We start from the raw sequence: 12,847 nt of genomic DNA, 5'->3' as shown, positions 1-12,847 counted from the left end.
GGTCATCACCTAACAAAACAAATACAAGAGTATGAAATTCCTGCTGGACCTCTTGATACAAAATATGTAATTTGTGTCACTGTAAAGCCCTTTTCTCATATTATGTATAATAATGATGAATATGTCAGCACCGTATCCGCATGAAGGGAGACAGAGACACGCTTTAATAAATAAATAAATAAATAAATAAATCTCTGTCATCTCTTATTCACCTCTATAAAAAGCGCAGACCGTGCACCTTCAGACATTATTTAACCTTTCCTCAAAGCCACCAAAATCGACTTCCTCCTTCCCCTATTCAGCAAAAGCTCACTTCAATGGCTATCTTATCAAAATCACTTGAACTCATGACCAAGACACTGCTGATCATCATGGGCATGCTGTTGGCTGTTCATGCTACCAACTTCTTCAATGAGTTCGACATCACATGGGGAGGCAATAGAGCGAAGATTCTCAACTCTGGAGAGGTCTTGACTCTGTCTCTCGATAGTTCCTCCGGGTCGGGGTTCCAGTCAAAGAATATGTACATGTTCGGGAGGATCGGCATGCAGCTCAAGCTCGTGCCTGGAAACTCTGCCGGCACAGTCACCTCTTACTACGTAAGTCTGTTCAGTGACACCTGCTCTCGAGACGGAACTTGAGTCACGAGTAAGTCGCATTAATTACTCTCGGGGGGATTAATGAATAGAATTGTTATTGCTATTTTTACAGCTGAAGTCGGATGGATCTACGTGGGACGAGATAGACTTCGAGTTCCTAGGGAATGTGACGGGAGAGCCGTACGTGGTCCACACGAACGTGTACACTCAAGGCAAAGGTGACAGAGAGCAGCAATTCTATCTGTGGTTCGACCCCACCAAGGACTTCCACACCTATTCGGTCCTCTGGAATCCGCAAACCGTCATGTAAGTTTATTCGTATATATATTTCCTCTTTCCAATAACTTGGGAAAAGTGGACTCTGTATATAAAAATTCACATGCTTCTACTAAAAAAAGGTCTATACACTTCTAAACACATGCTCTCGCCTCTCAATCGAGAGATTGCGGGTTTATTTTTATAATGAAACTATCGGGATCTCTTTATTAATTATTAAAATTAAAATTAAAATTTTATTTTATTTTATTATACTAGACTCATCATGAGCGTAGTCCGTGATTGAAAAAATTCACATATTTCCCAAATTAAAATACATAACAATTCACATGTCTGACAATGAAGTTTTAAATTTTTTTATTCATTTCAATAAAAAAATGCTTTTCGGGTAATTATTTTATGTTATAAAATGATGTGTATTTCCGTTCCTAAAATTGAAAATGGATTTTAATTTGTAATTAGAGTAATTAATATAATTGACGAAGGAAGAACAGAGAGAAATGAGTGAAGAAAACGGAGAGAGGAAGGAGAGAGAGAGAGTCAGAAAGAGCATAGTATGGATAAGATAATTTTGGGGGAAAATATGGCCTCTATAAAACCTATCTTTATCTTAAACAAGTTATATAAATATAGATATAGATATCAATATATGATATCCTTGATTTTGTGACGTGACAGTTTTTAGCGTCTATAAGTAATATAAATATAAATATAGACATCAATATATGATATCCTTAATTCGGTAACGTGACAGTTTATTAGCACCGTGTGTTTAGTTCTACTGATGTGCCACTTTTGACAGTGTATTAACAGATAAAATATGAATGTGATCCAAATGATTTGACATTTGTTCCTCTTAAACAATGTCTTATATTTTAGTTTTGTGAATAGAATAATTTACAATTAAGAGAACTTTACTCTCTTAGTAGATTGACCATGTTTGAGTTAAATTAGTCAGGATATATTGTATTTTTATATATAAAATGCAGACAAACAAACAAAAAAAAAGTAATTAATAATTCTAGAAATACCAAATTGCTGACGTTTATCCTTGATCCTTAAATTGTCTGAATAAAAAAATTTCGATAGTTTCAACCCAAAATAAAAAATGTTTGCTAGATTCTTCGAGATGTCACTGAGGTGAATCACCCGTGAGGCGCCTTAAATGGTCTCCTCTGTCGTACGGAACATGACAATGAATAGAGCCAGGGTATATATATGTATATAGCTAATATGAACGAAACCTAATGTTCAGAGGCTACAATATGTATGTATGTATGTATGCATGTAAAACTTCGAGATAATTTATAAGATCAAGCCGTGTCATTAATTCCTTACAAGAATTAATTCCAAACGGGGTGTAAATGGACTAGAGTCGGGATATCCCACATATGTGAGACCTGATGTTCGGGGACAAGAATTTGTTAACATGTAAACTTGGAAGCTGCAGATAGTAATCATATAGTAGATCAAGCAGCTATTAATATTGTTTTGGTCTGTCGATGTCATGAAACAATCGTCACTTGATTTTCTAATGAAGCAGATTTTACGTGGATGATGTCCCCATAAGGGAATTCAAGAACATGAAGCCAAAGGGGGTGGCCTTCCCCATGGACCAGCCGATGCGGCTTTTTTCATCCATCTACAATGCCGACCAATGGGCCACGCGAGGCGGCCTCATCAAGACCGACTGGTCCTTTTCTCCATTCACGGCCTCTTACCGGAACTTCAACGCCGGCAGCGCCTGTGTTTTGTCCCCGAACAGGAGGTCTTCGTCTTGCTCGTCCTCTACTGCGTGGCTGAGGGATGGTTTACACCCTAAGGAGGTGAAGAAGATGAAAGGGGTGCAGAAGAGATTTAGGATATATGACTACTGTGTGGATGGCAAGAGGTTCCCCAGTGGGCTGCCTCCCGAGTGTGGGGCCCTCTAATGGAACATATATACACGTGTGAAATTACCATATCTGATCAGAGATCTCGTATGTAGTTCATATATATAAGCAATAAATATAAGTATATATTATAATAGAGATCAGATCATATGAGTATTTTTGTTTAGTGTGTGTACTTGTGGTGTTTCGTATCGGGCGGAACTCCGATGATGTCTTGAAGGGGTATGTACATAAGAATACTTCGAGGGCAGGTTTCAGGCGGATAGATTATCATTTTGTTCTGGATCGATTCCGTGTTAGAGTCCTTAATTCCTATGTTTGGTTGCACATGCCGTCCGGAATATTAATGCTAATTACGAATTTGAGTTACTATAGCTTGTTGAGATGAACTGAGGTAGACTGATTCCTAAGTTCGTCCCTGGTTACTAGACCCACCAAAGGGCCCAGGGTTGCTAATTACTCGCCAAATTGGATTGAGGGATCGCCTCCCTATGAATGTAGCCCATTAAATCACAGCATTGTATATTTAACACGAGTGCTCTATAATTATATGCACTTTACTAGGTAGTAGATGATGCTAGTTAGTGATGGTTAAAATTAAGCAGAAAATACCAACAAAGATTGGTTCATGTAGTTCGGCATTTGTTCCCCGTAAGTAAAATCTCTTAAAATTTTACCAACTTCCAGCCTTATCTATATGTGTGTGTGTGTATATATATATATATATATGAAAGCATGATCAAATGAACTCATAATGTTCTGTGTTTTAATAGAATATTCTCAATTTTTTAAACTTTTTTAATTAAATTATCTTTAAAATATTTAAAAATATATAGATATGAATTTTGTGGAACTATTCATTGTTTTTTCAATTTTTTAATTTTTTTTAAGATATAAATATATATCTTTAGGAACGGTTGTTATTTTCTCAATTTTATATATGTATATACGAATAATATCTATTCTTAAAATAAATCAAAATATATTTTTTTAGATTTGGTAAGATACGTTATAAATAGAAAATATTACCCACATACCTTGGTTGCATCGTCCTAGGAAGTATTACTCATATAGGTTGGTTGTATTACTCAACAGACTCCGCTGCAACTAACAAAGTACGTTCCTACAGTTATTTTTTTTTTTTTTGCTTTTTGCTCCTTTTTTGTAGTGTGCTTCAGTATATTTTCCATCGTCCAGGAAACTAGATAGATGAGCAGAGGACGTTCCTCAAGTACTTTTTATTTTTGGGTATGCTTTAGTAGGTTTTTCATCGTTCAGAAAAATAGATAATATAATGTATTGAGATCAGGACAATCTATAGTGAGTATCTTCCTTCATCCTACATTAATTGCTGCAATTAGAGATATGTACAAGGATCTTTGGCCTCTGGTTCTCAAATTTAGGGGAGGGATGTAGTGGTATTATCACTTATATCTAAACTAATCATAAGGAGTTTTGTCAAAAATAATTTTCCCAAATAACACCGCTACCTCGCGCATGCTCTCAAAAAGTGTGTCTACTCCTAAACACAAAGGCGAGTTATTCAATTATTATTGTTCCACTTCAAATTCTTTCCCACATGCGATTAAATTTATACAAGCGGATGTTGTGTTTTATTTTTGTTCTTTCATCCTTATGGATTTATGAAAGCATTTACATCTAAGGAACGGCAAGTGGCCGAAGATCAAGGAATTTGCTGTACAGTTTAAATATATATATATATATATATATGAATATACATAGCATTTAATGTATGTATATAACAATATAATAAGTTTATTAAGAAAACTAGATCACGTTCTATCTCGTGCAAATCAAGAAACTCCCCAACTAGTTTATGTATATAACAATCAACACGAGAAAATTGATGATAAATAGAAGATGTTATGCCACGTGTCCAACAATTTTTTTTTCTCTGTTGATCAACCTTTTCTTCCTTTCCCTTCCCCCTTCCCACCATAAACTTTCAATTTCTTTCATATGCATTCGTGTAATTGAAGACATGGAAAAAGGCGTAGAACTATGTCCCTTGCCATGGTGCAACATCCGGTAACAACAATGCATGGAACCCACCCAACTTAATCAATATTTTGCGATGAAAATGTCAGGATTGGTACTGCAGGTACATTGGCGATGTCGACATATTACTTTTTCGTTTCAACCCGGAGATTATGGTTAAATAAAAATAGAATAAATATGACCAGTGTTTGGGATCAAAAGCCCAAATAGGTTCTTAGAAACACTTTTCTTCTAGCCCAAAATGAAGAGCTATAGAATTGTAGTGGGTCCAAATGATGATACATGGACCGAAAACAAAAGTTCTTAGTTGTTATAGCGGCCCAATAAAATCCGAGATTCTCATCGGGAGGTTCGAGACAGTTCAGATTAAATTCGAGATTTCAAATTCAGAAAGTCGGAAATGACTCCAGTGCATCAATGCTATATCACAACAAGCACCATGAGATCAGGAATTCGATTTCCATCTCTAAGTTTGCAATGCATATTTCGCATTCTCCTTGGATCCACCTGATATATTTCAAAGCCGAGTTGGTCACAATTTATATGCAGTAAGTAAATACCACCTAATTAATAGTTTTTAGATTTGGTAAGTAAAAGGAAGTGCTTAGAGGAGCAAATATCTATCAATTAATCATTTACTTATGCATGATCAAGGGGGTCACTGATTCTAAACCCTTTAAATAAAGTGAGAATGAAGGGTTTTGTTTATTTTTCAAATTATAATTTTACTCAATTTAACTCAATTTCAATTTTATTCTTTTTCAAGTTCAACAATATAATCATTACTTTTTTATCTTTTTTTGTTATTTACTAATAATTTCTCACTCATATTTTTTTCTAATCATTTTATAATAACAAAATTTTCATCCTCTTTTTATAATCAAATTTTATAATAAATTCATATATAATATATTCTCACACATCATATTTTTTTGTAATCATTACACAAAATCAAGTTGAGTTGGATAACTTATCCAACTCGAAAATCAAACGCAAGCTTAGAGATGGGGTTTGAAGGGAATTATCAATTTCCATAGTCAAAAGAAAAATTGACCACAAAAGCTGTGCAAATGAAGACTCTCGGCCCCGTTTGAAATTTGAGTTTGATTTTAAAATCGTGATTTTGATTTTAACTCTACCCACTAAACAACAAAAATACACGTTTCTCAAGTCAAATTTATAATACCATCTCATTGGTCTTTTTTCACAATCAAAATCAAAATCAAAATCAAAGTTACTTTAACTCTAAAATCAAACGCCCCCTCAAATCCCGAGGAGCTCCACACAAAACTCCAAATCTCAAGTTCTCGACTTTGGGATGACAATCACGAAATCGGAACGACCAACTATCGTCCTATCATTCTCCAAATGATGTTTGGAAGGTGCTTTTGCGGCATCTGAAAGATGCATCCAAGGAAGAGAAACTGATGAAGACTTATATATTATGTGTATTTCATTTACCTAAGGATACTCAGGACGAATTAGAAAAATAAGACGTCGCCACTAAGTTGACTGAAGGATCCATGCATGCAATTTTCCCGTTCTCCAATTCCCTGCCTCGTTTGTGGAAGTTGAATTTATTTATGAAAAGCAATTTTCGAGCATAGCATTCAATAATTAATGTAATCAATTAACAATTGACAAAACGAGGAGATCAAATTTTAACCTTCCATCCAGAAATTCATCCATTCCACATTCTTTTTCGTGCAAAATCCTTGAGTGGTCCTACAGAAACGAAGGTGTAAGATCAAGAAAATTAAGAGAGCAAAATATATGATCATCATCTAGAAATAGAGGGATCATCATTCCCTATATATCGGTTTTGTCCCCTATGAATTAGTGACTTTTGGATTTCTATGAGTTGGGGACTTTTGAATTTCCGTGACTCCCGTGATTATGACTTTTAGACTTTCAATGAGTTGTAAACATTTGAATTACCATGATTAAGGTGGCATCGCAATATTATTTGTATTTATCAAATTTTCATTGACAGTAATTTGAAAAGTCACTCAATCATAATTTAGGTTGATTTTACGTGGCATCCTCGTACACATTGCATTTGCTTTTATTATTGTATATAGATAAATGAGCATGCTTTTCTTACGCTGGAAAACAGAGAAACTTTTCCCCACACTGCTTATTTTGAGCATGCTTGCCACGGTGTGATACGTGTCACTGCTTACAATTAAAAAAAAAATACGCGTCATAGCTTAGATACTTTAGAAAATAGGCGTGAGTTGACATCAATACATAATATTTATCAGAATATAACCGAAAAAAAAAGGCTCTTTTGAGAATGTTAATTTTAACAATAAGATAGGTTCTTATCACTTAAAGTGTTCGGTTTGGCAATTCATAACTTACACGATTTACTTTCTTTTTTTTTTGGATAGATACACGCACAAATCGATTTGTTTGTTTTTGCATGTTTATCGCAATTAAAATTTTCTATGTAATACATCAATTAAGCCTTATATGCCATAATGGGAAAAAAATAAAATAAAACTAATCGACTTGTTAAGTGGGCACAACTACTTGAAAATTATATTTTGGAGGTTATTGAAAACTATTAAATTCTTTCCTATCCTCTTTTGTCTAGTTTTTTTTTTCCACAACAGTCAATGATTGTTCATTGATATAATAAAAACGAGTACAAGATAAAATGTTCAAGAAAAAGATTACAAGGACAGAAACAATGTAGTAGATCCACTGAGATCGTTGCAAAGGAAAAAAATGTGACAGGAGCAAATCCAATGAGAACAAATACAAATTGCACAAAACCTTCCAGATGTTGTATATCTAATCCCAACTTCTTGGAACTAAATTCTATTGGACCCAATCAATGTCAGGAAGCAAAGTCAAGTGCAATCTATATAAGCTGCTACTATGTGGAAACAAAGGAGCAGAGTCAAGGGGAATCTTGAATCAGTACTCTGCGCAGGAACCTTTCAAATATCATAACATCCAGATCTAATCAATCAACCAAGTCCTAAATAGCCTAATCCCTAAACAATCAAATCAGAATAGCTAAACTTCATGATCGGTTCAAACCAGCGATTATTTATCTAGACAATCAAATCAACAAACTAGGCTATTTTGATCGGTTCAAACCAGCGACTATCTTCAGGTAGCCGAGACCTGTCATAAATCAACAGACAAAAGGCAAAGCCACAAAAAATTGATTTTTTTTCAAGCGGATGGTAAGATTATTCATACCAATGTTGTAATCCTTTAATGTGAAAGGCGTGAATGCTATCGCGGGGATGATGAGAAGCCACATATAAGAATTGCCACCGAAGGGCAGAAGCAGAGCCAATCGGACAGGGGGTGGATGGAGGAAGTCGTCTCTGCAGAGTCATCGATACATCTAGAGAAGCTAGGGAGCCACCACACCATCTTACATTATGGGTTTGAGTCATCGGTGAGGAATTGGGTGCGACCCCCAACCGGGAGGAAGCCACTGCAAACGCGCCCAGACGGTGACCAAGAGGAGAAGGAGGAGGGCCCTTACTTCCATGAATGGGAAGAGGGATAGGGGAAGAGAGAGGGTTAGAAGGAATGGGAGGGGGGGGGGGGGGGGGGGGGGGGGGGGGGGGGGGGGGGGGAGGGGGGGGGTGGGGGGGGGGGGGGGGGGGGGGGGGGGGGGGGGGGCTATTGGATTGCTGGCGGCAACGGGAGCTAATGACTTTGGCTTCGAGAGAGTTTTAGAGAGACGAATGTTAGAGAGAGTTATTAATTACTTTTGAAGAAATCCAAAATGAAAAGTGGTAAACGGTCATTTGTTCATCTACCAAACCTCACTATCAAAACTCACTTTTGTTTTCCAAAATCCCTATTACCTGTTAGCTCTATATAATTGTGAACATTATATTTTGAACAAAATAGTAATTTGGTAAAGTAGCTACTAGCCCCACTACTCACTTTTCTCTCCCTTCCTCTTTACTCTCTCTCCTCTCTTTTTCGATATCAATGTATACGCATGTCCCTTTTTTAAGTTGTTATTAAACTAGTTAATGATCCATTCGTTGCAAGGGCATAATTGCATATTTTTTTATTGCAACGAATCTAAATAATTTTACACATTATGCTGCTTACGCATAAATAAAATGTAGTTAAAACCGAATGAATTATGTAAATAATATCATTAAATTACCAAAAATCATTCACATCAAGTAAGTAAAATAATATCTTCACTTCGACATTAACTAGATGATATTTCGATGGTAGTGTAATTATCTTGAAATTATTAATTGTGTATCAGCTTCTTCTCAAAATAAGGCTCAAAACAAATCAATCAAAGACTTTCTTATACTTACATACATCAATGAATCCTAATTTCATTATAAACAATACATTAGTAATAATTTATTTTTTTATTGACAAAATAATATACTTAATCAAACACGCAAAGTATACCTCTTCATCAAGGAAAATCATATCAAAATTTATAATTTCGTTACTTCGTCAAGTCCCATTTTTTTAGTATATGATAAATCATTGTGCTATCTCAAAATCTATTAAGTTATAGATTAAAAATAAATGATATAGAAAAATTTTCATGTAAATATAATAGCTCTAAGCAAATAATAAATGCACCAAACAAATTAACATCCATTAAAAAGATAAAATTCTTAATGAATTACTTTATAAAAGAATAGATGAATTTGACGATCATGGATTTCGAGAAAACCTAACGAAACTTAGTGAAATACTAATGAAGTCTTGCAAATTGACCAAATTGGTGTAAGATATTGGAATTAGTATATCAAATAAACATGTACAATATATCTATATATAGTGTAAAGGTTATACAGATTAATGAGGAAATTTCATATCGAATATAAAAAATTTAATATAATGAAATTTTTTATCTCGGGAAATAATAGCCTAAATTCCATTATATGATATATATGGCATACATATAATTGGTAATAGTGGTTAAAGTCTCAATATATGATATATACTGCAAACATATATATTTATAAAGTGAAGATTGTATGTATATTCCAATATATACATATATGTTATTGGGTATTAATTTTTATTAAATATAGAAATTGTAAATATGCACATGTTGATATATATGCATATGCTATCTATTTTATCTGTTGTATAATATATTTAAGTTAAATGTAAACAACAGCTTATTATATATAATATATGTTATCTATTTTATATTTAACTTTATTAGGTTGTAGGTAATCTATATATTGCATAATGTATATATAGTCTATTGTATGTTTTGTTCCCTTATATATATTCTCTTAGGCTATATACATATAGTCTACATATTTACTGCATAATTATTGATCAAAGAAATAACAAAAGATTCGTGTATAAGATTTTTTAAGACATTATTAGAACTGGACTATAAACAAAACTAATAATTTAAAGAAATAATCCTAAACAAAGATGATGATGATGATGATGATGATGATAATTAATATCAAATAGATTATCTCATTTAGTTATCTTGAAATTCTTGACGGTGTATAAATCTCCTTCACGAAATAACGATCTGAACAAATCGATCTGAGACTTTCTTATGCTTACACTTATTAAAGAACCATGATTTCATTAGAAACAATCATAATTAAATAAATAATCAAGTTTTGTATATCAAAATATTTTAATTAGTCAAATATACCAAATCATACATCTTCATCAAGGAAAATCATGTCAAGACTAATGACTTCATTAGCCCCTGTGTTCACAGCTTTCCATAATCTTGTCAATCTCACTCCAATTGTCCATGTATCTTTCTCAGAGCCTTATTCTTTTATCATGTAATAAATCTTTGTACTGCTCAAAATCTGCAATATTATATATTAAAAAAGATAAGTAAATGAAAAGTAAAAAAAATTCAAGTATGTCACACATGAACATGATTTTAGTATGAAAGAATGATTTCATCAATTCGCAAAAGAACATAGAAAAAATTTTATTAGGCAAGTGCAAGTTCAAAGAAAAGGATTTTTACCTTTATTTCTTTGCCCACCCCTTGACTGGCGCACTTGCTTCTACGCCCTTTGCAATATTGTAAATGAATAATATTGTATAAACCGCAATTTGATTGTAGTTAATATTATAAGAATATATTTGTCCATAATGCAAAGGGCAACTCTATAAATATTATAAATCTTATTAATATTAGTTTCCAACTCCATATCTGCTACAATATATGAAAGGCAATTTGATTGCTACACTATAAAAAAAATTTCTATATAGTATCTAATGTATATAGTCTACTGCATATTTTGTTTCCTTGAATATATTTTGTCGCACTCAATGCAAATAATATATATTTTACTGCATGATTAATAACAAAAAAATTTCTTAATACATAAGTGATGACATGATAAAGCGAGAAAGCTCCGTTTATTATTTTTAATAATGTAACGACGTGAGAATTCGGCTCATACTTTGTTTTCATATACATAAATATTTATTATAGTTTATAAACTTTATTAATTCTTAATTATAAAAGAGGCTCACAAATTTTACTGAGAATTAAACATGAAATAAAGGTACGCGATGAATTTCAATAATGAGATTTTCTTTTTTTTCTTTTTTTGAATTTTGTTTATAAGCGAAATCCGCATGTAGCATGAGCATACGTTCTTGTCTATATCAGGGACAACAATTGACTTTTAGCCCACAAGGCTTTGCTTGGGCCAATTGGACGTTGTTGTTGGGTCTTTTAGCCCATACTTCCATTAGCTTGGGCTTACCCTCATGATATCTTGGTTTTAGTTAGGCTATTTGGGTCTTGTGGGCCTTAGTTTGGGAATAGTTCATGGTTCATGTAATAAATTCTATCCCGTCAATGGAACTCTTGGACGAGGAAATATAGAATCAATTTGCCAAAATGAAGAAACTTTTAAAGTTTTTTTGTCTGTGAAGATTTTATTTTCTAATTTGTCAATGGAAATATTTATAAATTAATTATTTTATGCATGACAGACGAATGTCACCGTCTCCGTGCACTATAAATAGAGCGGGATCGAGTCATTCAGAGATGGGGTTTGAGGGAAATTATCAGTTTTCATAGTCGAATGAAAATCAACCATAGAAGCTGAGCAAATGAAGACCCTCAAACCCCCCTGGAGCTCCCTGGAAAACTGCAAATCTGAAGTTCTTCATCTTGAGATGACAATCACAAGATCGGAATAGCCCGCTATCGTTCTCTCTTTCTCCTGATGATTTTTGGAAGGTGCTTTTATTGCATCCGAAGATGCATTCAAGGAAGGGAAGTCAATGAAGACGTATCTACCATTTCAAGTTATATATATATATATATATATATTATATACACGTATATACCGAGTGAGACTTCTCAGAAGCCTAATAATATATGTTTTAGAAATATTGATGAATCTAATGTTTGAAACATGAAGATGTATGATCAACTGCCCTCTCCTATACCATTACTGTAGGCGTGGATGTCCTACCTATGTGTATCCCATTTACCTCAGGATACTAAGAATGAAGAAAAATAAGACGTAGCTAGTTGATTGACGGATCCTTGCATCTCTTAGCAGCTAGATTGAATGACAAAAAGCTTAAGTAGAATGGATCGATTTTCCTATTTTCGTATTTTCCAATTTCCAGCCCGCTTATGAAATTTGAATTTATGTATCAAAAGCAATTTTCGGACATAGCATTCAATATGTAGTTCATGTAATCTATTCTTTCTTCGGTGGTGAACGGAAGCAATTTTACCAATGAACAGATGAAATAAGCAAACGTGCTTTTCTCACGCTGGAAAACGTTGAAACTTTTCACCTTACGACATATTATGATTTATGGGCATGCTTGCCAACTTGTAAAACATGTCAGTACTTGCAAGAAGAAAGGGGAAAAAAAAAACGTAGATACTTATAGAAAATAAGCGTGAATTATCATTGATACACAAGATTTTTCAATTTTGTTTTTAAAGGACCAAGGGGAAAGGCTTATGTAGTTGTGCCCTCTTCATGGTCGATCATTTTTTTCTTTATATTATGGTCTTGAGATGACATTCATAAGATCGGAGCAGCCAGCTATCGTTCTCTCTTTCTC

General features: G+C 33.8%; 1 protein-coding gene across 1 annotated transcript; it reads left to right on the top strand.

Annotated features, from left to right (window-relative positions):
* Positions 1-238: 238 nt before the first annotated feature.
* LOC116194493 (probable xyloglucan endotransglucosylase/hydrolase protein 25) lies at positions 239-2,905 on the top strand. The gene is made up of 3 exons (XM_031523302.1): positions 239-599; positions 712-905; positions 2,419-2,905. The coding sequence occupies exons 1-3, from the start codon at positions 318-320 to the stop codon at positions 2,804-2,806; spliced, it is 864 nt and encodes a 287-aa protein (XP_031379162.1). The 5' UTR covers positions 239-317; the 3' UTR covers positions 2,807-2,905.
* Positions 2,906-12,847: the final 9,942 nt, after the last annotated feature.

The sequence above is a fragment of the Punica granatum genome, chromosome 2 (assembly GCF_007655135.1).
Source record: "Punica granatum isolate Tunisia-2019 chromosome 2, ASM765513v2, whole genome shotgun sequence".
Classification (NCBI taxonomy): domain Eukaryota; kingdom Viridiplantae; phylum Streptophyta; class Magnoliopsida; order Myrtales; family Lythraceae; genus Punica; species Punica granatum.
This window is presented reverse-complemented; position numbering and strand designations above follow the sequence as displayed.